The sequence below is a fragment of the Heterodontus francisci genome, chromosome 42 (genome assembly GCF_036365525.1).
Source record: "Heterodontus francisci isolate sHetFra1 chromosome 42, sHetFra1.hap1, whole genome shotgun sequence".
NCBI classification, from domain to species: domain Eukaryota; kingdom Metazoa; phylum Chordata; class Chondrichthyes; order Heterodontiformes; family Heterodontidae; genus Heterodontus; species Heterodontus francisci.
The window spans coordinates 28,119,856-28,145,994 of NC_090412.1; the positions used below are offsets into that span (position 1 = coordinate 28,119,856).

Here is a 26,139-nt window from a genome sequence, read left to right on the forward strand (position 1 = left end):
TGAACTTTTTTTTTACATAATCCTCTATCCTCCAGCCTGATCCTTAGCTATTTTGATTCTTGGAAAGCCACACTCTCTTTGGATTGTATTAAAATAAGTTGGGTTTAAGTTGGAATATCATTAAAGAGCAGCTTGTGATGGAGGCTGGGGAAATAAAATTCTCAAGGGGTTTCGAGTGCCCAATATTCAGGGCTGTCACCTTTATAATGAGTCAGTAAACCAAGGCTCCCTCTCCCAGTTCCTTTGGGTCAGATGGGTGTGAAAGCTCCAGTGGTCTATTGAAGGAACAGCTGGGAGTTCTTGACATGTCCCAGCCACCATTCCTCCCTTATCAACATCACCAGAAACCGACTAACTCACCAGTCTCAGTACTGGTTGTGGGATCTTGCTCTGCTGCTGTATTCAGTTATGAAACAACAGTCCATAGCAATTCATTCCTTGTGAATCTTAAGATGCTTCTCAGAGAAGGCGTCTGATAAATTTAGGCTCTCTCTTCATTGCAGTGAAGCCAGGCTTGTTCTCGTAACCAGACCCAGTTGTGCAGGAGACACTGGTTAGTGGTCAGGAACAGCAGCTGTGATTCACTTCATGGTTCAGAGGCACTCAGTCCAATATTAGATAACTCAGCAGGGTGTGGGCATCAAACCTGGGACTTTCCTCACTTATTCAGAATCACCAGTCGCTTCATGTGCTCTAATCATGCTTTTTTAGTGCCCTCTTCTTTCATGTCATTCCATCCTCCATGACACTTATTTGGTTCTGTTGCTGTCTGTCCCAGAGGATCTAACACACCCCTTGCAATGGTCACTCTTCCCATACCCACACAGTTGCCTATATTAAGCCCCAAGGTTTCTTCCATCCCCATCTATTCCTCATCTATGGACTGTTTCTGAATAACATTATCCAGAATCAATGGGTCATAGGAACGACAGACAAATAAAAACCCTCTGGTCCATTCAGTCTGTCCCATACAACTGTGATGCCTTGTGCATCACAATATATACACTCCCCACCCCACCTGAAAGCCAGAGGAGAGGCGAAAACACAGATTAAAATGCTGGTCAATTTGGCAAAATAAGGGGGAATTCCTCTCTGATCCCCTTCGGTGATCAAAACGAGTCCAGGAGATCCATTGGGCTCTGATTTATGTCATGCAGTACTGACTGAGCAGAACCTCAGTATTGTGTTTGACCCTAAACTGAGCTTCGAAACCCAAAATCCAAACCACTTCCACCACTGTCTGTACCTCACCCCATTACCACTGAATCCCTAATCCTCACCTCCAGACTCTCTCAACACTGGCCTTCCCATCTCCGCCTGACACAAGTTCCAACATACCTCTACTTGCATTCAGTCCCACTCTCAATGCATAGGAATATAAGAGCAGGAGTAGGCCATTCAGCCCATCGAGCCTGCTCTGCCATTCAGTTAGATAATGGTTGATCATCTATCTTGGTGCCACTTTCCTATGCTATCCCCATAATTCCTTGATGTCGTTAGTATCCAGATATCTATCGAATTCTGTCTTCTGCTCAATGATTGAGCTTCCACAGCTCTCTGGGGTAGAGAATTCCAAAGATTCACCACCCTCTGAGTGAAGAAATTTCTCCTTATCTCAGTCCTAAATGGCTGACGCCTTATTCTAAGACGATGTCCCCTGGTTCTAGACTCACCAGCCAGGGGTAAGATCTTATCTACATCCACCCTGTACGAATTTTGTAGGTTTCAATGAGCTCACCCCTCATTCTCTGAACCTCTAGAGAATACAGGCCCAGCTTCCTCAATCTCTCCTCATAAGACAATCCCACCGCCATCCCAGGGATTAGTCTGGTGAACCTCCATTGCACTCCCTCTATGGCAAGAATATCCTTCCTTGGATGAGGAGACCAAAACTGTACACAATACTCCAGGTGCGGTCCCACCAAGGCTCTATACAATTGCAGCAAGATCTCTTTACTCCTGTACTCAAAACCCCTTGCAATGAAGGCCAACATACCATTTGCCTTCTAATTGCTTGCTGCATCTGCATGCTAGCTTTTAGTGACCCATGAACAAGGACACCCAGGTCTCTTTGGACAGTAACACTGCCCAACCTCTCACCATTTAAGAAATACTCTCTCTCTGTTTTTTTTCTACCAAAGTGGATAACTTCACACTTATTTACATTATATGCCATCTGCCATGTTCTTGCCCATTCACTTAGCCTGTCCAAGACCCCTTTAAGCCTCCTTGCATCCTCCTCACAACTTATATTCCCACCTAGTTTTGTGTCATCAGCAAATTTGGAAATATTACATTTGGTCCCCACATCCAAATCATTTCTATAGATTGTGAACAGCTGTGGCCCAGCACTGATCCTTGCGATACCTCACTAGTAACAGCCGGCCATCCTGAGAATGACCTGTTTATTCCTTCTGTGACATGCCTAGGCAATGTTTGGTTATGTTTTGAGCACCCTAGAAGTGAAAGCAGTTTGCTATGGTCAAGTGAGGAGGGGTCAAAGGGCTTCCCTCTTTTCCCTCTCCTTGTTAGACGACAACAAACAGGTTTAATTCTTTCTGAAAGTGGATGTAGTGGCCAATTCAGTAGGTGTTTGATTACTTACTTGCGATGGTCATCAGAACCAATCGGACAGGTTTTCTTGAGTTAACAAGGAAAGAGGTTAACTTTATTGTACCTAAATTGAACTAATTAAATATAAACAAAGCACTGGCTTTCACTCCCACGCACACACTCGAGATTTACATACACAAATAGGTTACAGAGTGGGGAAAGGTAGATTGGTTGAGTTAGAGTCCATTTAAAAAAAAAGGTATACAGTCTGTGGAGATTGGTGACTCAGCTGGCTTTTAGCTGAATTCAGTGGTCCTGAGGCTTTTAGTCTGAAGAGGTAGATGACTGGTTTGGTGAGTCTTTTGGAGATAGCAATGCGAATGATTTCAAAACGGGGTTTTTGATTGTAGCCGGAGTATGCAAAGGTAGTCAGTCAACAGGCAGGATCTGAAAGCTTTCATTGCAGTGTAGAATACAGTGTTGCAAATTAGGTGATCACCGTAAGATGAATGAATGACTTTGCTGGGAGCTTGTCTTTTAAAATGTCTTTTTAAAAAAAAAAATACAAATTCAGACCTCCAGTCAGTGAATTAAAGAAAAATATCATGCAACAAAACACATTGGAGTAATAAGTTGTACCTGAGTGTTAAACTAGTGTTAAATGAGTTTGTATTCGATCTCCCTCTTCCTCACCCTGTAATCTCACTTCTGTGACGTCCCTGACAGCTGTATTCCATATTGAAGTGATGTTATAGAGCCCACTGTACTTTTATACATAGCCCTTTGCCAAACCAGCGTGTGGCTGGTTATTTCATTCCTGTTGTCGTGCCGTCCCAGCAGCTGTCCAGCAGAAATTAAATACCTGAGTTTCCTCGGCAGGTAATTCGCAGGCATTCAGCAAGTATTTCACTGCTCAACTCTGGCACCAGATGGATGTTTAACTCTACTGACGTGGTTTCTGATTTAGAATTGAACCTGGGCCTATCCAGATCTGTATACATGGGGCAATCCCTGTCCAGATGTGCCCACATGGGGCATGTCTATGCCAGATGTGCATGCATGGCCAATGCCCATCCTGATGTATGCACACGGGGATATGTCCATCAAGTATTTGGGCCCAGGGGTCAATGTCTGTGGTATCCAGGATCTCTGGGCTGGGCAGGATTGATTTGTTCTCAAGTCTGTTTGTTGCCTTTATTCACAAAGGCAAAATCTGCCACTAAAATAATGCTTAGAATCCACTGAGAGTCTGGGCAGGATTCTCTTCCAGCATTTGGTGGGATGATGGTGTGAGATTCGGGTGGTAGGCCTCACCTCCCCGAGTAGGATTTCCCTCTCTTTCCCCCTCCCTGCTTGGGCCACCACCTCCACTCCCTCCCCATTCTCCGCAAGTCCCTGGCAACTCCCACTCATCCCCATCCGAATAATCACCTCATCCTGATGCCACCATGGACAAGGTAGTGGTAAAGCCTCCGGAGATGGCAGTAAAGGCCCTGTAGTGGCCTCCTCTGCCACCACACCTGAACCTTTTACCTACTGAGACCTAGGATAGGTGGTCCAATTTTTTTTCAGGGCATTTCTGCATCTGTGGGGTCCAACACCGGCTCTCCCACAGTCCATGCCGACTGCATCAGTTCAGCTTCCAACTCATCCAAGTCCCACAGGAAGGAAGAGAAAGTAAAGGGAGGGAGGGGGAAAAGGGTGGGGGGGGGGGCGGGAGGAGGAGAGAGGGAAATAAAGGAGGTGAAAGAAACACAGACCTGATGGAGGAGAGAGAAACTGAGAGAAATGCAAATAATCTTTCCAAAGAATCCAAGAATTGCCAAATAGATTGGGAGTTGGGGACAGTTAAACACGATTCTGCTTGGTCTATAATGAGTTAATAGGCATGACCTGCTCATTAATAGTGTCACAAACAACCAGCTCACTGCCCCAGACACTTTTGCATTTGAATTCCTATTTGATTGGTTCAAAGCCTTTGTGTTTGCAATGACCCCTCTGTTGCTGATTCTGCTATGTTCACGGGCTGCTGCTCTCTCTTCATTCCAAAGGGGTGTTTTTTTAGATACCATCCTTCCTCGGAGGGACATTCATGGCATGAGACCACCCATCGGACAGAGAGTAAGACTGAGCCACGGAGACATCACCCAGGCCAAGAAATTGTACCGCTGTCCAGGTAACTTGCCATGAATCTGGCTCCTATTCTTAGAAATGTTTTGAGGTTTAATTAGAAAAAATATAATCTATAAATCTAAGCATCTGTTGCATGTGAATGTGACCTACAGGAGTGTGGTCAGCTTGTATCCAACCATTGGCCTTAAAAATAAAAAAAAAACCAGTGGGAGTAATGTTGACTTTGATGCAGTGTAAAGCGGATGTGAGTTTGAAAATGGTTATGACAGTGAAAAATGGGTATGTGAACATAAAATGAGTGATAACGAATCCATTGACTTCAGTGGAAGTAAAATGAGGAGAGATGCTCTCCTGTTTTACACCATCGTGCAGTCAAAATTACCCCAATATATTTTGCCTAAAACTGTAAATGCCCTGCAAATAGATTATTGGGCTCCATGCCCACAATATTGAGCTGTGCATCGGCGAGAACTTGTCTGACCACACATGGAATACTGGCATGATCTGGTTCCTCAATTCAATGGGGACAAACCTCCACTGGCAGTCTGCAGGGAGTATAACCCAGTGTAGAAGTGTTTCTTTGGCCTCCTTATCTCGAGAGACAATGGATACGCGCCTGGAGGTGGTCAGTGGTTTGTGAAGCAGCGCCTGGAGTGGCTATAAAGGCCAATTCTAGAGTGACAGGCTCTTCCACAGGTGCTGCAGAAAAATTTGTTTGTCGGGGCTGTTGCACAGTTGGCTCTCCCCTTGCGCCTCTGTCTTTTTTCCTGCCAACTACTAAGTCTCTTCGACTCGCCACATTTTAGCCCCGTCTTTATGGCTGCCCGCCAGCTCTGGCGAACGCTGGCAACTGACTCCCACGACTTGTGATCAATGTCACAGGATTTCATGTCGCGTTTGCAGACGTCTTTAAAGCGGAGACATGGACGGCCGGTGGGTCTGATGCCAGTGGCGAGCTCGCTGTACAATGTGTCTTTGGGGATCCTGCCATCTTCCATGCGGCTCACATGGCCAAGCCATCTCAAGCGCCGCTGACTCAGTAGCGTGTAGAAGCTGGGGATGTTGGCCGCCTCGAGGACTTCTGTGTTGGAGATACGGTCCTGCCACCTGATGCCAAGTATTCTCCGGAGGCAGCGAAGATGGAATGAATTGAGACGTCGCTCTTGGCTGACATACGTTGTCCAGGCCTCGCTGCCATCGAGCAAGGTACTGAGGACACAGGCTTGATACACTCGGACTTTTGTGTTCCGTGTCAGTGCGCCATTTTCCCACACTCTCTTGGCCAGTCTGGACATAGCAGTGGAAGCCTTTCCCATGCGCTTGTTGATTTCTGCATCTAGAGACAGGTTACTGGTGATAGTTGAGCCTAGGTAGGTGAACTCTTGAACCACTTCCAGAGCGTGGTCGCCAATATTGATGGATGGAGCATTTCTGACGTCCTGCCCCATGATGTTCGTTTTCTTGAGGCTGAAGGTTAGGCCAAAGTCATTGCAGCCAGCAGCAAACCTGTCGATGAGACTCTGCAGGCACTCTTCAGTGTGAGATGTTAAAGCAGAGTTCCCTGATGAGGACTTTCCGTACTTTGGACTTCGCTCTTAGACGGGCAAGGCTGAACAACCTGCCCCCTGATCTTGTGTGGAGGAAAATACCTTCTTCAGAGGACTTGAACGCATGTGAAAGCAGCAGGGAGAAGAAAATCCCAAAAAGTGTGGGTGCGAGAACACAGCCCTGTTTCACATCACTCAGGATAGGAAAGGGGTCTGATGAGGAGTCACCATGTTGAATTGTGCCTTTCATATTGTCATGGAATGAGGTGATGATACTTAGTAGCTTTGATGGACATCCAATCTTTTCTAGTAGTCTGAAGAGACCACGTCTGCTGACGAGATCAAAGGCTTTGGTGAGATCAATGAAAGCAATGTAGAGGGGCATCTGTTGTTCACAGCATTTCTCCTGTATCTGACGAAGGGAGAACAGCATGTCAACGGTCGATCTCTCTGCACGAAAGCCACACTGTGCCTCAGGGTAGACACGCTCGGCCAGCTTCTGGAGCCTGTTTAGAGCGACTCGAGCAAAGACTTTCCCCACTATGCTGAGCAGGGAGATTCCACGGTAGTTGTTGCAGTCACCGCGGTCACCTTTGTTTTTATAGAGGGTGATGATATTGGCATCGCGCATGTCCTGGGGTACTGCTCCCTCGTCCCAGCACAGGCATAGCAGTTCATGTAGTGCTGAGAGTATAGCAGGCTTGGCACTCTTGATTATTTCAGGGGTAATGCTGTCCTTCCCAGGGGCTTTTCCGCTGGCTAGAGAATCAATGGCATCACTGAGTTCTGATTTGGTTGGCTGTACGTCCAGCTCATCCATGACTGGTAGAGACTGGGCTGCATTGAGGGCAGTCTCAGTGACAGCATTCTCCCTGGAGTACAGTTCTAGGTAGTGCTCAACCCAGCAGTCCATTTGTTTGTGTTGGTCAGTGATTATGTCCCTGGATTTAGATTTGAGGGGGGCGATCTTCTTGATGGTTGGCCCAAGAGCTCTCTTAATGCCATCATACATTCCTCTGATGTTTCCGGTGTCTGAGGCCAGCTGAATATGACTGCATAGGTGTTGCCAGTAGTCGTTTGCGCAGCACCTGGCTGTTCTTTGTGCAATGCCTCTGGCTGCTTTAAGTGCTGCGGAAAGTATTTCTTAAATACCTTTGCTATTTTTTTGATCATCTACAAATAACTAGTTCTCTCTTCTCTGAGTTCCACCTCACTTTGAACAATATTCTGTTTGCTGATGAGTGTTAAAAACACTTTGCTGTTCCTTTTGATGTTTTTTGATAATTTTTTCTTATCCCCTCTTTAACTTCTTATTTCCACACATTCTTCTTTGGTATCTAATCATTCATATAATCCTCATTTACTCTTCTTCAATTTTAACTAATTTCTGTCCTGTTTTTAATTCATTCTTGGGATGTGAGCTTTGCTGTTAAAGCCAGCATTTACTACTTATCCTTAGCTTCCCTTGAGAAGGTGATGGGTGAGCCGACACCTTGAACCACTGCAGTCCATGTGGTGAAGGCGCTCCCTCAGTGCGGTGAGGGAGGGAGTTCCAGGATTTTGACCCCGGTGATGAAGGAACATTTTCAAGGTGTGTGACTCGGGTGGGAAATTAAAGGTTCTCATATGCCCATTGCCCTTGTCCTTCTAGGTGGTGGAGGTCGTGAGTTTGGGAAATGCTGTCGGAGAAGCCTTGATGAGGTGGGGCAGTGCATCTTGTAGATGGTATAGATTGCAGCTGGTCAGATTCTCTCTTGTTGGAGATGATTATTTGTGTGGAGGGGGTGTTACTTGCCACTTACCAGCTCAAGTCTGGATGTTGTCCAGGTTTTGCTGCATCAGGGCACAGACTGCTTCAAGATCTGAGGAATTGCGAGTGGAGCTGAAATAATAATTACTTGCATTTATATTGCATCTTTAACAGGAAAATGTCCCCTGGTCCCTCAGAGGTATAATAGGACAAAAATGGACAACGACCCAAAGAAAGAGAGACCAGGAGAGGTGACCAAATGCTTGTTAAAGGAGCTGGATTTTAAGGGGGGTGTTAAAGGAGGAGAGAGGTTTGGTGTCGAGGGATCTGGGTGTTCTCATGCATGAATTGCAGAAAGCTAGTATGCAGGTACAGCAGGTAGTAAGGAAGGCAAATGGAATTTTGGCATTTATTGCTAAAGGAATAGAATATAAAAGTAGGGAAGTGTTGCTGCAACTGTACAAGGCATTAGTGAGACCGCACCTGGAGTATTGCGTACAGTATTGGTCCCCTTACTTGAGGAGGGATGTAGTTGCATTGGAGGCGGTTCAGAGGTTCACTAGATTGATTCCAGAGATGAGGGGTTTGTCTTATCAAGAGAGATTGAGCAGTTTAGGCCTTTACTGTCTAGAGTTTAGAAGAATGAGAGGAGATCTAATTGAGGTATATAAGATGATTAAGGGGATTGACAAAGTAGATGTAGAGAGGATGTTTCCTCTTGTGGGGCAATCTAGAACGCGAGGTCATAGTTTTAGGATAAGGGGTAGCAGATTTAAAACAGAGATGAGGAGAAATTACTTCTCTCAAAGGGTCGTGAGTCTGTGGAATTCACTACCCCACAGTGCGGTGGATGCCGGGACATTGGGTAAATTTAAGGAGGAGATGGACAGATTTTTAAATAATAAAAGGTTGAAGGGTTATGGAGAATGGGCAGGAAAGTGGAGTTGAGGCCGAGATGAGATCAGCCATGATCATATTGAATGGTGGAGCAGGCTCGAGGGGCTGAATTGCCTACTCCTGCTCCTAGTCCTTATGAGGGAATTCTAGGGCTTAGAGTCCAGGCAGCTGGAAATTTACTTCCTATGATGGGGCAAAGTGCAGGTGTGCACAATAGGCCAGATCTGAGGGCAAAGAGTTTTATTAATTTATTTTATTTTATTTAGAGATACAGCACTGAAACAGGCCCTTCGGCCCACCGTGTCTGTGCCGACCAACAACCACCCTTTTATACTAACCCTACAGTAATCCCATATTCCCTACCACCTACCTACACTAGGGGCAATTTACAACAGCCAATTTACCTATCACCTGCAAGTCTTTGGCGGTGGGAGGAAACCGGAGCACCCGGCGAAAACCCATGCGGTCACAGGGAGAACTTTCAAACTCCACACAGACAGTACCCAGAATTTAACCCGGGTCGCTGGAGCTGTGAGGCTGCAGTGCTAACTGCTTTTGTGGGTGGGTTGGGGCTGGTGGAGGTTACAGAGATGGTGGGGTTGGACATGGGGGTGAGGCCATGGAGGGATGTAAGTGAGAGATGAACATTTTATACTTGAGGCGTTGGGGCGGTTTCGACCAACAGCTGGTATATTCAGCAGGTTACAGCTGCAATAATACATCACCTCCCCTAGTCCAGGCAAAGATGTGCTGGCCGTTGTTACTGATCACAATTGTATTGCTTAATGGGAAGGAGAATAATTTCTATTCAAAGTACTTTTGCAATCATTGTCTAAATACTTGCATGGTTGCAAAGCAAATTCAGCCTTGTATTGATCCCAAAGTTCGTCACAGCCAGTGAGTTACATGGAAGTATTGTTATGCAGGCAAACTTGGCCACTATTTTTTTGAAAAGCAAGATCCCACAAACAGCAATGGATGAATGACCAGTTAATGTTTTTTTGCTGGTGTTGGTTGAATGACTAATGTTGGCCAGGACACTGGGAAAATGCTGCTACAAATATTCCTATGGGATCTCTTGTATCTATTTGAATAGGCAGATGGATCCTTGGTTTAAATCCATTACTGTCTCTCACCCTAGTTGTTCTCCCTGGCATGGCCCTCATCATCAGTCCCTTGAGTCCAAGGGACATGGACATGAATGCCTATGGTGGATTTGACCATTTGTCATCAAATTTGGCTAGGCCGCATAGAGCACTATTCGCCTGCTCTCCTTGGCCAAAAATGCTCACTATTCAAAGATAATCCTGAAATGCAAAGATAATCTCTGCATCACTACCCGTCATTTTAAACCACCCTCTAGTGCCTCCTGCACCTTCATCTTCAATAACCAGTGTGAGGAGCTCATGGACGTCTTTGTCACTAAGATTGAGATCATCCAATCAGCTGCCTCTGCAGATTCAATCCCTTTCCGTAGCTCACTGACCCTAATGTTCCCCCCTGCATTAGCCCTGAACTCGCGTCTTTCTCTGGATTCTGTTCCACCTCCCACCATGCCCCCTCCAGGCTCATTTTGCCCATGAGACCCCCTTCCTGCTCTCTCAACTTGCACAAAGCTGTTGACCACCTAATTTCAATCCTTGGCCCCCAAGTTAGCTGATAATGCTGAGATGTTCCCTCTCCTCAAGTGCTGTCCCTTTTCAAATCTGCTGTCATCACCCCATCCTCAAGAAACAAACCCTTGATCCTGCTGACCTTACAAACCGCCCCCATCTTCAACCTCCCTTTACTCTCCAAAGTCTTTGAACATGTTGTCGCCTGTCAGATTCCATTCCTATCTTTCCCTCATTTCCATGTTTAATTCCTGCCATTCAAGTTTCCACCCTTGCCACCATACTGAACCAGAACCTTTTAACAAAGCCACAAATGACATCCTAAGTGACTGTGAAAATGATGAGCTATCTCTCCTCATTCTTTTTGATCTATCTACAGTCTTTGACATGGTTGACCACACCATTCTCCTCCAGTGCGCCTCTACTGTCATCCAGCTGGGTGGGACTGCACTTGCTTGGCTCCATTCTTATCCATTGAGTCGTAGCCAGAAAATCACCTGCAATACCTTCTCTTCCCACTTCTGCACTGTTACCTCTGGAATTCCCTAAGGATCTATCCTATGGCCCTCTTCTAATGCTCATCTTGAAGCTGCCCTTGGTGACATCATCTCAAAACATGTCAGGTTCCGCAGGTGGACTGACGACACTCAGCTCTATCTCACCTCCACTTCTCGTGACCCCTCCACTGTCTCTGATTTGTCAGACTGCTTGTCCAACATCTGGTATTGGATGAGCAAAAATTTACTCCCAACTAAATATTGGGAAGACCGAAACCATTGTCTTCAGACCCCACCACATACTCCGTTCCCGAGGCACCATTTCCATCCCGCTCCCTGTCAACTGTCTGAAGCTTAGCCTGACCATTCTCAACCTTGTGTTTGACTCCGAGATGAGCTTCTGACCACATATCCATTCCATCACCAAGGTGGCCGACTTTCACCTGGGTCACACTGCCCAATTCTGCCCCTGCCTCAGCTCATCTGCTGAAACCCTCATCCATGCTTTTGTTACTTCTAGACTTGACTATTCTAATCATTACCTGGCCAGCCTCCCATCGTCTGCCCTCCGTAAACCTGTGCTTGGCCAAGACTCTGCTGCCCATATCTTACCTCACTCCAAGTCTTGTTCATCCAACACTCCTGTGCTTGCTGACCTACACCGGCGTGATTTTAAAATTCACATTGCTGCTTTCAAATCCCTCCATGGGCTCTCCCCCCTCTATTTCTGTAACCTCCTCCAGCACCACAAATCTTCAAGATAGAATCATACAGTCATAGGCTGGGATTTTAGGTTTGAGACGGGGATCTCGACGTCCATGAAAAGTGTCACTTCTCCAGAAGGCCCAATGAATGTAGTTCCAATCAGGCACTTGAGTGGACAGCGGCGGGCCCTCCACAGGGTCAAGCACCCTGTTGCCGGAAGACCCGCCCTCAGAGCTGCCAGCCAATCGGAGGTCACAGCTCTTCCACTGAGCAGTGCCACCACCGAGGTGGTCATGACTCTCGGTGTATTCTCCAGAGGAGAAACCACCGGAGGCCCAGGAGTTGCGCTGGACCCAGGCCACAGGTAGTTTAGGGCGGGAGGGGACTCATGGGGGATGTTGGGGTAGGGGGGTTTGCTAGCAAGGGCAGGGGGTCGGCTCTCAGCTGCCTCCCCCTCCCCCTCCCAGTCCAGGGCAGCAGTGGACCTGACAGGAACAGGGCTGAAAACTTATAAATAAAGAGCGGCGCTTGAGGCCCTTCACCTACCTGATGTCCAGGGCAGCGGCAGGCTCTTTGGCTGTTTCTGCGCGCGCTCTGTTTGGATTGAGTAAAAAAAAACAGTGACATCACTGAAATTCTGGGCACTGATTGGTCAGTGGGCAGCAGATTTTATTGGCTGGGGATAACTGTGATTGATTGGAGTTTAAAAAAAAAAGTTCCTTTTAAATTAAAGCCCAAGGATAGCTACCTGTAAATTTTTAGTATTTACTAGTGCTGTATGTATGGAATGAGACTGTACGTTAAGTGTGGGTATTTTCATTGGCTGGGGGCGGTGGAAGGTTCTCTTTGGTCTTTTTCTTTCTCAGCCTCAAAGGTACAGGGAATAAAAGCTGATTGTAAATAGCTGGTAAGTTATTATACGAGCAAGTTTTTTTTTCATTGTAAAAGTTAGTAATGACAGGGCAGCTTGACCAAGCGGAATGTACCTCCTGTGCAATGTGGGAAGTCGTGAACGTGCCATGTGACCTTGTTGAACATGTCTGCAGAAGGTTTCTCTGGTTGCAGAAGCCTGAGCTCCGAGTTCGGAGCTCGAGCGGCGGCTGTAGTCACTCTGGCGCATCCGCGAGGTGGAGGACTACGTGGATGGGACGTTTGAGGAGGTGGTCAAGCCGGTGCCGAGGCGAGCACAGTCAGGGGGGGTGACTGGGTGGCTGCCGGACGGACAAAGAAGTCAGGGCAGGTAATGCAGGAGTCCCCAGAGGACATCCCACTTTCTAACTGGTATTCAGTTCTGAGTACCGATGAGGGAGAGGGTTCCTCTGGAGAATGCACTGAGAGTCATGACCAGAATGTCATGGGTGACTCAGCTGTGCTGGGATGGAGAAAAAGGGACAAGAGGACAATAGTGGTAGGGAATTCTATGGTTAGAGGAACAGATAGGCGTTTCTGTGGTCGCAGACGTGATTCCAGGATGGTATGTTGCCTCCCTGGTGCAAGGGTCATGGATATCACTGAGCGGCTACAAAGTACTCTGGAAGGTGAGGGTGCACAGCCGGAGGTCGTGATCCACGTTGGTACCAATGATATAGGTAGAAAGAGGGATGAGGTCCTGCGAAAAGAATTTAGGGAGCTAGGCAGCAGATTAAAAAGTAGGACCTCAAAGGTTGTAATCTCTGGATTTCTTCTGGTGCCATGGGCTAGTGAGTATATTAATAGGAGGTTACAGCAGATGAATGCATGGTTGGGGAGATGGTACAGGAGGGAGGGCTTTAGATTCTTGGTTCATTGGGCCTGTTTCTGGCGAAGGTGGGATCTGTATAAGATGGACGGGTTGCACCTGAACCGGAACAGGACCAGCATCCTTGCTGGCAGGTTTGCTAGTGCTGTTGGGGGTGGGGTTTAAATTAATTTGGCAGGGGGCTGGGATACAGAGTAGAAGTACAGTAGGGGGTGATGCACAGTCAAATATAAAAGAGAAACTGAGTCAGTCTGGAAGGCAGAGCAAATATAGACCTGTTAAGGCACAAGTGAAAAATGCAAGGCTGGATTGTATCTATTTCAATGCAAGGAGTCTTACTAGTAAGGCAGATGAATTGCGGGTGACGATTAGGACATGGGATTATGATATTGCTATTACTGAGACATGGCTGAGGGAAGGGCAGAACTGGCAGCTTAATATCCCAGGGTATAGAATCTTCAGATGTGATAGGGGAGGGGGTAAAAGAGGCGGTGGCATTGCTCTGTTGATTAAAGAGACAATTACTGTAGTAAGGAGGGATGATATCTTCGAAGGTTCCACAAATGAGGCCATATGGGAAGAACTTAAAAACAAAAAGGAGGCAATCACTTGGCTGGGAGTGTACTACAGGTCTCCAAACAGTCAGGGAGAGATAGAGGAGCAGATATGTACGCAAATCTCAGAGAGGTGTAAAAATAATAGGGTAATAATAGTAGGGGATTTCAACTTCCCCAATATTAACTGGGATAGTCTTAATGCAAAAGGCTTAAAGGGGGCAGAATTCTTCAAGTACATCCAGGAGAGCTTTTTGAGCCAGTACATAGAAAGTCCTACAAGAGAAGGGGCAGTACTGGACCTAATCGTAGGGAATGAAGCCAGACAAGTGGTAGAAGTGTCAGTGGAAGGGCATTTTGGAGATAGTGACCATAACTCGGTAGTTATGGGAAAGGACAAAGATGGACCAGAAATAAAGGTACTGAATTGGGGGAAGGCCGATTTCAATATGATAAAACAGGATCTGGCCAAAGGGGGCAACTACTTGTAGGAAAGTCTACATCAGACCAGTGGGAGCCATTCAAAGAGGAAATAGTGAGAGTTCAGAGCCAAAATGTACCCATTAAGGTGAAGGGTAGGACCAACAAGTCCAGGGAACCCTGGATGTCAAGGGATATAGAGGAATAGATCAGGAAAAAAAAAGGAGGCGTATGGCAGATTCAGAGTGCTGAAAACAGCGGAGGCCCTAGAGGAGTATAGAAAGTGTAGGGGAGTACTTTAAAAAAGTAATTAGGAAAGCGAAGAGGGGACATGAAAAATCGCTGGCAGACAAGATAAAGGAAAATCCTAAGGCATTTTAAGGGTATGTTAGGGGCAAGAAGATAACCAGGGAAAAAGTGGGGTCCATTAGGGATCAAAGAGGCAATCTGTGTGGAGCCGGAGGACATAGGTGAGGTTTTAAATGATTACTTTTCATCTGTGTTCACTATGGAGAAGGACGATGTAGGTATAGTGATCAGGGAGTGGGATTGTGATATACTTGATCAAATTAACATTGAAAAGGAGTAAGTATTAGCTATATTAGCGGGCTTAAAGGTGGATAAATCCCCAGGCCCAGATGAGATGTTTCCCAGGCTGTTATATGAGGCAAGGGAGGAGATAACGGGGGCTCTGACAGAAATTTTCAGATCCTCTCTGGCCACAGGAGAGGTACCAGAGGACTGGAGGACAGCAAATGTGGTTCCATTATTCTAGAAGGGTAGCAGGGATAAACCAGGTAATTACAGACCGGTGAGTCTAACATCAGTGGTAGGGAAACTATTGGAAAAATTCTGAGAAACAGGATTAATCTCCACTTGGAGAGTCAGGGATTAATCAGGGATAGTCAGCATGGCTTTGTCAGGGGGAGATCGTGTCTAACAAATTTAATTGAATCTTCCGAGGAGGTGACTAGAGGTGTAGATGAGGGTAAAGCAGTTGATGTGGACTACATTGACTTCAGTAAGGCTTTTGATAAAGTCCTGCATGGGAGATTGGTTAAGAAAGTAAAACCCCATGGGATCCAGCGTAATTTGGCAATTAGGATTCAAGATTGGCTTCGTGGCAGGAGGCAGAGGGTGATGTTCAAGGATTGTTTTTGCGAGTGGAAGCCTGTGACCAGTGGGGTACTGCAGGGATCGGTGCTGGGACCCTTACTGTTTGTAGTGTACATTCATGATTCAGACGTGAATATAGGAGGTATGATCAGTAAGTTCGCAGATGACATGAAAATTGATGGTGTCGTAAATAGTGAGAAGGAAAGCCTTAGACTACAGGACGATATAGATGGGCTGGTAAGATGGGCGGAGCAGTGGCAAATGGCGTTTAATCCTGAGAAGTGTGAGGTGATGCACTTTGGGAGGTCTAACAAGGCAAGGGAATATACAATGGATGGTGGGATCCTAGGGAGTACAGAGGGTCAGAGGGATCTTGGTGTGCTTGTCCATAAATCACTGAGGGCAGCAGCACAGGTAGATAAGGTAGTTAGGAAGGCATATGGGATACTTGCCTTTATTAGCCGAGGCATAGAATATAAGAGCAGGGAGGTTATGATGGAGCTGTAAAAAATGCTAGTTAGGCCACAGCTGAAGTACTGTGCACAGTTCTGGTCACCACGCTATAGGAAGGATGTGATTGCACTGGAGAGGGTGCAGAGGAGATTCACCAGGATGTTGCCTGGGCTGGAGCATTTCAGTTATGAAGAGAGACTGGATAGGCTCGGGTTGTTTTCCTTAGAGCAGTGAAGGCTGAGGGGGGACATGATTGAGGTATACAAAATTATGAGGAGCATTGATAGGGTAGATAGGAAGAAACTTTTTCCTTTAGCAGAGCGGTCAATGACCAGGGGGCATAGATTTAATGTGAGGGGATTTGAGGAAGAATTTTTTTACCCAGAGGGTGGTTGGAATCTGGAATGCACTGCCTGAAGAGGTGGTGGAGGCAGGAACACTCACTGACCACATTCAAGAAGTATTTAGATGTGCACTTGAAACGCCATAGCATACAAGGCTACGGGCCAAGTGCGGGGAAATGGGATTAGAATGGACGGGTGCTTGAGGGTCGCTGCAGGCGCGTTGGGCCGAAGGGCCTGTTTCTGTGCTGTAAAACTGACTCTGAGTTCTGATGCCGGGCCCCTCCTTCAGGCACTAAGTGCCTTTTAACAAGGGACCCCCACCACCCCCAACCACAGAGCCTCAAGAGGCAGCTTCCATGGTTTTTGGTGCTGTGCTTCCCATGGCTGATTGCAGCAGAGACAGGTTGAGGCCCTTAATTGGGGATTAAGTTAAGGGGCTCAATTGGCAGAGGTGGGTTGGTGACAGGAACCTCCCCCCACCTGCTACCATCCCACCTGATTTTATGTTCTTCGCGCCTCCAAACACTTTGTGCAGGAAAGCTTAACATTTCCCCCATAGAATCATTACAGTACAGAAGGAGGCCATTCAGCCCATCGAGTCTGTGCCATCTCTCTGTAGAGCAATCCAGTCAGTCCCAGTCCCCCACTGTATCCCCTGCAAGTTTATTTCCTTCAGGTTCACATCCAATTTTCTTCTGAAATCATTGATTGTCTCCGCTTCGACCACCCTCATTACCTCTCGCTGTGTAAAAAGATTCTTCCTCACATGCCCAAAACCTTAAATCTGTGTCCCCCAATCCTTGTACCATCAGTTAATGGCAACACCTTTTCTTTGACTACATTATCTAAACCTGTCATAATCTTGTACACCTCTCTCAAATCTCCCCTCAATCTCCTTTCCTCCGAGGAGAACAACTTGTAGCTTCTCCAACCAAACCTTGTAGCTAAAATCCCCCATCCCTGGAACCATTCTGGTAAATCTCCTCTGCATCCTCTCAAGGACCTTAATATCTTTCCTAAAGTGCGGTGACCAGAACTGGACACAATACTCTAGTTGATGCCTAACCACAGCTTTATAAACATTCAGCATAACTTCCCTGCTTTTCTACTCGATACCTCTATTTATGAAGCCCAAGATCCCATATGTTTTATTAACCACTCTCTCAATATGTCCTGCCAACTTCAAAGATCTATGCACATGCACCCTCGGGTCCCTCTGTTCCTGCACACTCTTTAGAACTGTGCCATTAAGTCTTTATTGCCTCTTCCGATCCCTTCTGCCAAAATGCATCACCTCATACTTCTCTCTATTAAATTCCGTCTGCCACTTTCGGCCTATTCTACTAGCCTATCGACATCCTGTTGCAATCGATTTGTATCATCATCACTGTCTGGCACACCTCCAAGTTTGGTGTCTTCAAGTTTTGAAGTTTTACTCTATTCCAATATCTTATATATAATATATACCTCCTCCAGTCTGAAAAAACAACTATTTACCATGACTCATTGTTTTCTGTCCTTCTGCCTCAATTGGATTATTGTAAAGGCACCACACTTTCGAAAGGGTGTGAAGGCTTTGGAGAAGGAGCAGAAAACGTTTACAAGAATAGTTCCGGGGATGAGGGACTTCAGTGAAGTGGTTAGACTAGAGAAGCTAGGGGTGTTCTCCTTGGAGAATGAGAGGAGATTTGGTAGTGCTGTTTCAAATCATGAGGGATCTAAACAGAGTAGATCACAAGAAACCCTTCCCATTGGTCGAAATGTTGAGAATCAGAGGACACTGATTTAAGGTGAATGGCAAAAGAACCAATGTAAATATGAGGAAAAATGTTTTTACACAGTTAGTGGTTAGGATCTGGATTGCACTACCTGAGAGTGTGGTGGAGGCGGATTCAATCGTGGCTTTCAAGAGGGAATTGGATAATCTGAAGAGAAAACATTTGCAGGGCTTTGGGGAAGGAGCGGGGGACCGGGACTAGTTAAATTGCTCTTGCAGAGGGCTGGCATAGACGCGACAGGCCAAATGGACTCCTGTGCGGTCACCATTCTATGATTCCCTCCTAAATCTCCTCCTCTCTTTACCTCTCTCACCTCCTTTAAGACACTCCTTAAAACCAACCTCTTTGGCCAAGCTTTTGGTCATCTGTTCTACTATCATCATCTGTGGATTGGGGCCTAATTTTGTTTGTTGCTCCTCTGACATGCCTTGGGGCATTTTAGTACATAAAAATATAAGCTGTTGTTGTTATCATCACCTCATCTTGCAGACGGCACCTCCAACAATACAGCACTCCCTCAGTACTGAACTGAAGTGTCCATTCAAGTCGGACTTGACTCCATTTTAGAATTAGTAATGAGCCGGATTAAGTTAACAACTCAACCGTGAGTAAACATTTAGCTGATAGAGATCATAATGTGATCAAGTTCAACAAAGGCTGAAATTTTACCTTCTAAAATTGGATATCCTCAAAGGCTGGGCGGGAACGAAAAATGGCAGGTCACGATGTTGGCTCATTGAATTCTTTAAACTGTAGGTGACTTAGCAAGAGCTATATTGGCCTATCATCTGCATTACAGCTTTCAACACAGGCACATCATGATGCCTGACCATTTTTTTGAGCGGTGGATGGCAAGCACACTGGAAACTCTGCTCGCCATCTGACTAAAGCAAATTAAAGGTGAATTAAAGTAACTTAAAATTCAATAGACTTCAATTTAAACTGCAAGTTCCCCTCCAAGTCGCACACCATCCTGACTTGGAACTATATCGCCGTTCCTTCACTGTCACTGGGTCAAAATCCTGGAACTCCCTTCCTAACAGCACTGTGGGTGTACCTACCCCTCGTGGACTGCAGCGGTTCAAGAAGGCTGCTCACCACCACCACCTTCTCAAGGGTAATAAATGCTGGCCTAGCCAGTGATGCCCACATCTCCCAAACAAATAAAAAAAATTTTATGTGCCCTGTGGCATTTCACGGGACGCGCAAGGGCCATGCCGGGGTGAGGTAGGGGGTTGAAGCCTTGGCAGCTTTAAATAAGTAGCAACGGGTCAACAGATGAAGGGGCCTGAGGGACTGGATCTTGTGAGGTTTAGGCTTTCAGTTAAAGGGGAGTGAAAGTGTTGGGGCAGAAATCGCGGAGTCACCGAGGCCCACTTGAACAAGTGGTCCTCCTGGCAGGGCCAATTTCGAGGAGATTTCTCAGAGGGGGTTGGGATTGAGTTTCCTCTCAGCAATCAATAGGAAGTTGCCCATATTTGATTTTAAGCGCATTGATGCTATGGGCATCGTCCTTTCCGGAGGAGGCTGCTCCAGCGAGGAGGAGATATGGAGAAGTAGGGTGTGGCGGGCAGGCGACCGAGGACAACAGTGATATGCTGGCCATGTGCAGGTGGTGGAGGGACAGAAGGCCAGAGAGTGGACCTGGCGATGAGACCTGCGAGCAGACGGGGCTACCCAGTAGGTGTAGCAGCAGCAGCCGTCTTTCCTTGTGATGTCAGAGTGCCAGTGTTGTCGACGACTGTGCCTGTCCCGAGAGACGGTGACAACTCTGCGAAATGATGGCAGCACTGAATTTCTGTGCCTCAGGCTCATTCCAGGCTGCCTCTGGAGACATGTTGGCATCTCCCAATCAGTCGCACATCACTGCATCAAGGTTGTGACTGATGCCCTCTTCGAGGACGGCCAACCAGCACATCAAGTTTACAACCAATGTGGACAGTCAGGCCAAGAGAGCTGCTGGATTCCCTCTGGTCCAAGGAGTCATTGAGCAGTCATGACATTTATATTCTCTGGCACTCTCAGGTGCTGCCATTTTTCACGGTCCCCTGTGGGCCTGTAGGGATGGATATTTGGTGACAGGGGTTACTCACTGAAGAGATGGCTGATGACACCAGTGAGGAATGCTACATCGTGGCCATGCAACAACCAGAGTCACCATTGAGCAGACCATCAGACTGCTTAAGTTGAGAGTTAGGTGCCTAGACCGCTCGGGTGGTGCCTGTCAGTATCCACCAGCAAGGGTATCTCCGATTGTGGTTGGCTGCCGCTCCTTTGCATAACCTGGTGCTGCAGAAAGGGGAAGCCCTGACTGCTGAAGACATGTCTGAGGTAGAGGTATGCAAAGGAAATCCAACCCAACCCCTACCCGACGCACGTTGACGGGATGAGTCGGGTCGGGTGGCAGGCCTTTCCATCAGTACTTGGGTAAAGGCCAGCTACCTGACCTGACCCCAATGGGATCCGACGGCATGTGTCTGGTTCGGGTCGGGTTGGGCTTCCGGGTCCAGCATTCGGAGTTGGGTCAGGTTTCCTTTGCACACCTCTAGTCTGAGGATGCCTCGTGCTCCACTGAGGAGGGTGAGGAAGCTGCCGAAGAGGAGGCACAGCAACCTGCCTGACCTGGGGACCCACTTGGAGGGTCTCTGGTTGGGTGCCAGGGTGGCTCAGGAAGCTTTAACACTCTGGCGTTTCTCCCAGTCCACCAAAAGTATACATTTCAGGTTCACTGCATCTGCTGGAAGCGCTGAACCCATTGGCACTTAGCACTTCAGCCATCTGATCAGCTCACACCGTGCAACCCCAACCAGCCCGAGTCACAGTGGCCACCATCACTGAATTGAGACGGTCATAAGCAAAAAGAGACATTTAATAAAGGCTTTGCACACTAATCAGAAATCCACATAAATTCACACCCATGAAGACCAAGTGCTATTAGTGATTTCTGAAATCTCTTTCCAGTGCTCCCATGTGCCACTCTCTCTGCACCAGCTGCGGTGGAGGCAGGCTGCTGACCACATGCCCCTTGGCTTGGGGCGACCTTGGCGGCCGTCCTCGCTGCCCGAGGCTCTGAGGGCCCCGATATCATGAGGTGCTCCTGAAGAGTCCCAGGAGCACCCTCTATCCCTCTGGTTACTTGTGTCACTGGCAGAGGTGCTGAGGAGCTGCTGTCCGCACAGGAACACCCCGAGAGGAGCCCCCAGATGCAAACTGTTTATTGCTCCTCCACCGTTGCACATACCCTCTGGCATCTCCACCAGTTCTCCATGCACCTCACTCTGCACCTCCAGCACCTGCTGCCTCACGGATGACTCAGACTCGTCATCAGCTTGGGGCTCAGCATGGGCCTGGTCTCCCACAGTTCTTAGCGTCCGAGGCCTCGATTGTCACAGCCGCCGACGGCTGGTCCAGCACTTGTGCGGTGGTAGTACCAGGTTGTGACCCCGAATCTCTCTGCGTGTGTTGGCCCACCAAGGTGATTGTGGCTGAACTGGTGGAGGGTGCGGGGCAACGATGTATCACTGCACCCTCTGCGGTCCCCTCCTCCTCCTCAGAGGTGGATGGATGTCATCCAGATATGTTGCCATTGTTTGGATTCACCTGTGGGAGAAAACAAAGATCAGGTCGGTGTGACACTCTGGATTGAAGGACATTTCTTTGGCTGCAGCTTAGCCACATGTCTGTGACATGGAATGCGCAACCAACCTTCATGATCGTCTGTTGCTCCCGCCAACCCCCCTGCCCCCACCTCCCCCCCCCCCCCCCCCCCGTCCCGCCATGCCGATAACCTGAGGAACCATCCTCCTCTACAGGTGCTCTGGCCTCACCGTCCGCTGTTGATCGGCCTCCCTGGTTGCCAGACAGTTGTAGCGCCTCTTCCTCTGCTGGTGTCAGGATGGCCAAAAGGGGTAGGCCGCCACCGGTTGATGCCCTTTCTCGGGCATTCTGGGCCCTCTTCTCCTGTGAAGACCCATGAGAATCGTTTAAATTATCAGATTTCAGAGACCACCCCCCTTCGGCGCCCTCTCTGCAGCCTCTGGGGCCGCAGTCATGCAAGTGTTATTCTGGCACTCAGTTGCACCTTCCTGTGGGTCAGATGTGCGAGGTGCAGCCATTCCCTCCATCTGGAGGGTTTCCATGTTCCCAACATTCACACCTGCACATCCATCCATTTGATTCCGACCCAAAGGTGACCGAAGTGTGCCACTCACCCTGGCAGAGCGGAGAAGGTCCTTGACCCGCTTGTGGCACTTTGATCCAGGTTTTCTGAACAATGCTGACCTCCTCTGCGAACTGGATCCAGGCCTGCCTGGTTCACTGGGGAGGTCTCCTCCTTTAGTCTCGAGGGAAGAGCACCTTCCGCCTTTCCTCAGCAGCCTGGAGGAGGACATGGAGGGAGTCATCACTAAACCGTGCGGCCACCTGAGTTCTTATCTCTATCATGGCTACAAACTGGTTGCACAGGCTTCAAAAGGCCCCAGGGTGGAATGCCTTGGGTCCAGTGGGATGCCCATGTACTCACTGGCAAATGAAGGGGTACTCGGAGCGGACTTGAGCGTCATTTCCAGTGATTACTAGTGCTCTCAGATGTTTCACATTGATATGCGAATCAACTGTAAGTCATGAAATGCCAGATCTCTGAGTCAGAGTGCTGGAAGCCCTTTAAACTGGCTGTCAGCAACTTCCAGGTCATTTCCCCCCTCCCGCCGACACTGATCTACCCACCCACATGTGCCTTTTTCTTTCTAAATTCTGCCGGCTGGATGCTAATTGGATGGCTGGCGCGCGATCGTGGTGGGGGCAGAGGTTGAAGTGGGAGGGCCTTCACCATCCGCTTCTTTTTCCAGGTCTGCAACCCCGCCGGGGTCACGTTAAATTCCACCATGGTGTTTGAAAGGGAGAAAATGCTACTAGGTTTCTAGGTAGATAAGGCTGACTTCAATGGGATGGGACAGAGACTGTTCACAGTAAATTGGGCAAATCGGTTAATGGGTAAAATGACAGCAGATTTCAGTCGGGGTGTTTAAGAAATAATTAAATGTGATATAGAACCAGTTTATACCCCTCGGGCACGAGCTCTACTTGCCAAAAATACAACCATGAACAACTAAACCCATAAGGGATAACATAAAACTAAAAGAAAAAGCTGTCATAAGAGTTTTGTTTTTTTTCAACTTGAAAGCTTAGAATTCTGTGTGTTTTTTTAAAAGACTGAGTAAAAGGATTTTCTCTGAACATTGAATGCTGAAACTTGGTGTTTGAACTGAGTGGGACAGACTGCAAGACAGCTGTCCCAAACAACAGCAAGGGAAATGACAGGTCACATGACCTGATTGTTCGTGTTTCAATTTTGCATTGTGGAGACCAGTAAGCTGGACAGGAAGGAGGCAGAACAAAAATATAACAGCAAAATACTGCAGATGCTGGAAATCTGAAATAAAAACAAGAAATGCTGGAAATGCTCAGGTCTGGCAGCATCTGTGGAGAGAGAAACAGAGTTAACATTTCAGGTCAGTGACTCTTCAGAACTGACAGAAATGTAAAAGGTTTTAAGCAAGTGAAGCGGGGGTGGGGCAAGAGATAACAAAAGGGACGGTGTTGATGGGACAAGGTCACAGAAACGAACTGACCAGAAGGTCATGGAACAAAGGCAAACGGTATGTTAATGGAGTGCTGAAAGACAAAGCGTTACTGCAGAGAGGGTGTAAATTAACTGTAAAATGAACAGCCCTGCCTCCAAGCACAAACATTTAAAAAAACAGTGGGTAGGCACAGTAGAAACAAACTAAAATAAGATAAACAAAAAATAAAAAATAACTAAAAATAAAAAGGTGGGGGGGGGGGGGGGGGGCCCGTCATGCTCTGAAATTATTGAACACAATGTTCAGTCCGGCAGGCTGTAGTGTGCCTAATCAGTAAATGAGATGCTGTTCCTCGAGCTTGCGTTGATGTTCACTGGAACACTGCAGCAATCCCAGGACAGAGGTGTGAGCATGAGAGCAGGGGAATGTGTTGAAATGGCGAGCAACCGGAAGCTCGGAGTCATGCTTACAGACTGAGCGGAGGTGTTCCGCAAAGCGGTCACCCAATCTGCGTTTGGTCTCCCGAATGTAGAGGAAACCACATTGTGAGCAGTGAATACAGTATACTAAATTGAAAGAAGTACAAGTAAATCGCTGCTTCACCTGAAAGGAGTGTTTGGGGCCTTGGATAGTGGGGAGAGAGGAGGTAAATTGGCAGGTATTACACCTCCTGCGTTTGCAGGGGAAGGTGCCATGGGAAGGGGATGAGGTGGTGGGGGTAATGGAGGAGTGGACCAGGGTGTTGCAGAGGGAATGATCCCTTTGCAATGCTGACAGGGGAAGGGGGTGGAAGATGCGTTTGGTAGTGGCATCACGCTGGATATGGCGGAGGATGATCCTTCGGATGTGTAGGCTGGTAGGGTGGAACTTAAGGACTGGGGGAACCCTGTCGCAGTGCTGGGAGGGAGGGGAAGGGGTGAGGGTAGAGGTGCGGGAAATGGGCCGGACACGGTTGAGGGCCCTGTCAACGATGGTTGTGGGGGGGGATACTCGGTTGAGGAAAAAGGAAGACAATATTTCAGAAGCACCGTCATGGAAGGTAGCATCAGCAGAGCAGATGCGTCGGAAACTGAAAAACTGGGAGAATGGAATGGAGTCCTTACAGGAGGTAGGGTGTGAAGAAGTGTAGTCGAGGTAGCTGTAAGAGTCGGTGGGCTTATAATGGATATTAGTACCAACCCCAGAGATAGAAACAGGGAGGTCGAGGAAGGGAAGTGTCGGAGATGGATCATGTAAAGGTGGAAGGGTGGAAATTAGAAGCAAAGTTGATGAAGTCTTCCAGTTCGGGGCAGGAGCAGGAAACGGCACCATTACAGTCATCAATGTACTGGAAAAAGAGTTGGGGGAGGGCGCCCTGAGTAGGACTGGAACAAGGAATATTTGACATATCCCACAAAAAGACAGGCATAACTAGGACCCATTCGGGTACCCATAGCAACACCTTTTACTTGAAGGAAGTGAGTGGAGTTGAAGGAGAAGTTGTTCAATGTGAGAATAAGTTCAGCCAGACGGAGGAGGGTAGTGGTTGATGGGGACTGGGTGGGCCTCTGATCAAGGAAGAAGCAGAGAGCCCTCAAACTGGCTGGGACCTGTTTTTGCAGACCAGAGAAAAAGACCTCTCCCTAGAAAAGAAGACTTACCCCTCTCATAAAAAGAAGTTCTACATTTGAGGTGTTGGCTGTGATCTGCATGGAGAGAGAAAAAACCCCTGTAGGGAGGAAAAGACCCTTGAAAAGAAGAATTGCTGCTCTCTGTGGAGGAAGGTTGCTTTGCTGAGAAGAAGCCCTGCATCTTAAAACGTAGCAAATTTCTATTGCCTCCAGTCTCTGAAAAATCTCTGCCACAGGAATGGTTCCTGTTGCCTCTTATGTTTTGGGAGATCCTGAAAGTTCAAGAAAGTTTCTATTGCTAGACTGCGATTTCAAAACCCAAGTAGACCTGTTGCTACAACCTTTGCTGAAAGATCTATGTGATGCCTGCTGCAGACCGAGTGCCATGAATGCCTACTATCACAGACTGTTCATCAACCTAGCCTGCAGAGACTTGGAATGGCATCCGACTATTCGACTCTGAGACACCTCACCGACCCGGAAATATCCTACCTGAATGTTACAACCCATTTTTTTTTTTTATTCCTAAGAAACAGTTGTAATCTGAAAACATCCTTTTAAAACCGGTTAACTTTTTTTTTCAATTTATGTGTGTGCGTGCATGAGGGGTAGGAACAGTAAGAAGGTTGAAAAGAATCCTTTCACATATAGAGTTCTCATTATTGTTTAAGACTTAGTTTATTAATAAATAGTTGATTTTGTTTAAAGAAACCTGGTTTGATGTGCTTTATTCTGGGGGACAAATACAATGTTTAATTTCGCAATTTTACAGTAGGTGGGAAACTTTGTTGCTATGCTATGACCTGTGGAGTAGTGGGACTGAATTAACAGTGCATTACTCCTGCCTTG

The 26,139-nt window shown here is 47.4% G+C and overlaps 1 protein-coding gene across 5 annotated transcripts in view; it reads left to right on the forward strand.

The window, feature by feature from the left end:
- Window positions 1-26,139, forward strand: part of LOC137355290 (tolloid-like protein 2) — a 230,483-nt gene that overhangs the window by 104,990 nt on the left and 99,354 nt on the right. For all 5 annotated transcript variants that reach the window (XR_010970902.1, XM_068020251.1, XM_068020254.1 and 2 more), the window contains one exon: window positions 4,605-4,729. Coding sequence is in view for 4 of the 5 variants with exons in the window: in XM_068020251.1 (XP_067876352.1) it covers window positions 4,605-4,729 (125 nt within the window). In the remaining variant the exon portion in view is untranslated. The remainder of the gene's footprint in view (window positions 1-4,604; window positions 4,730-26,139) is intronic.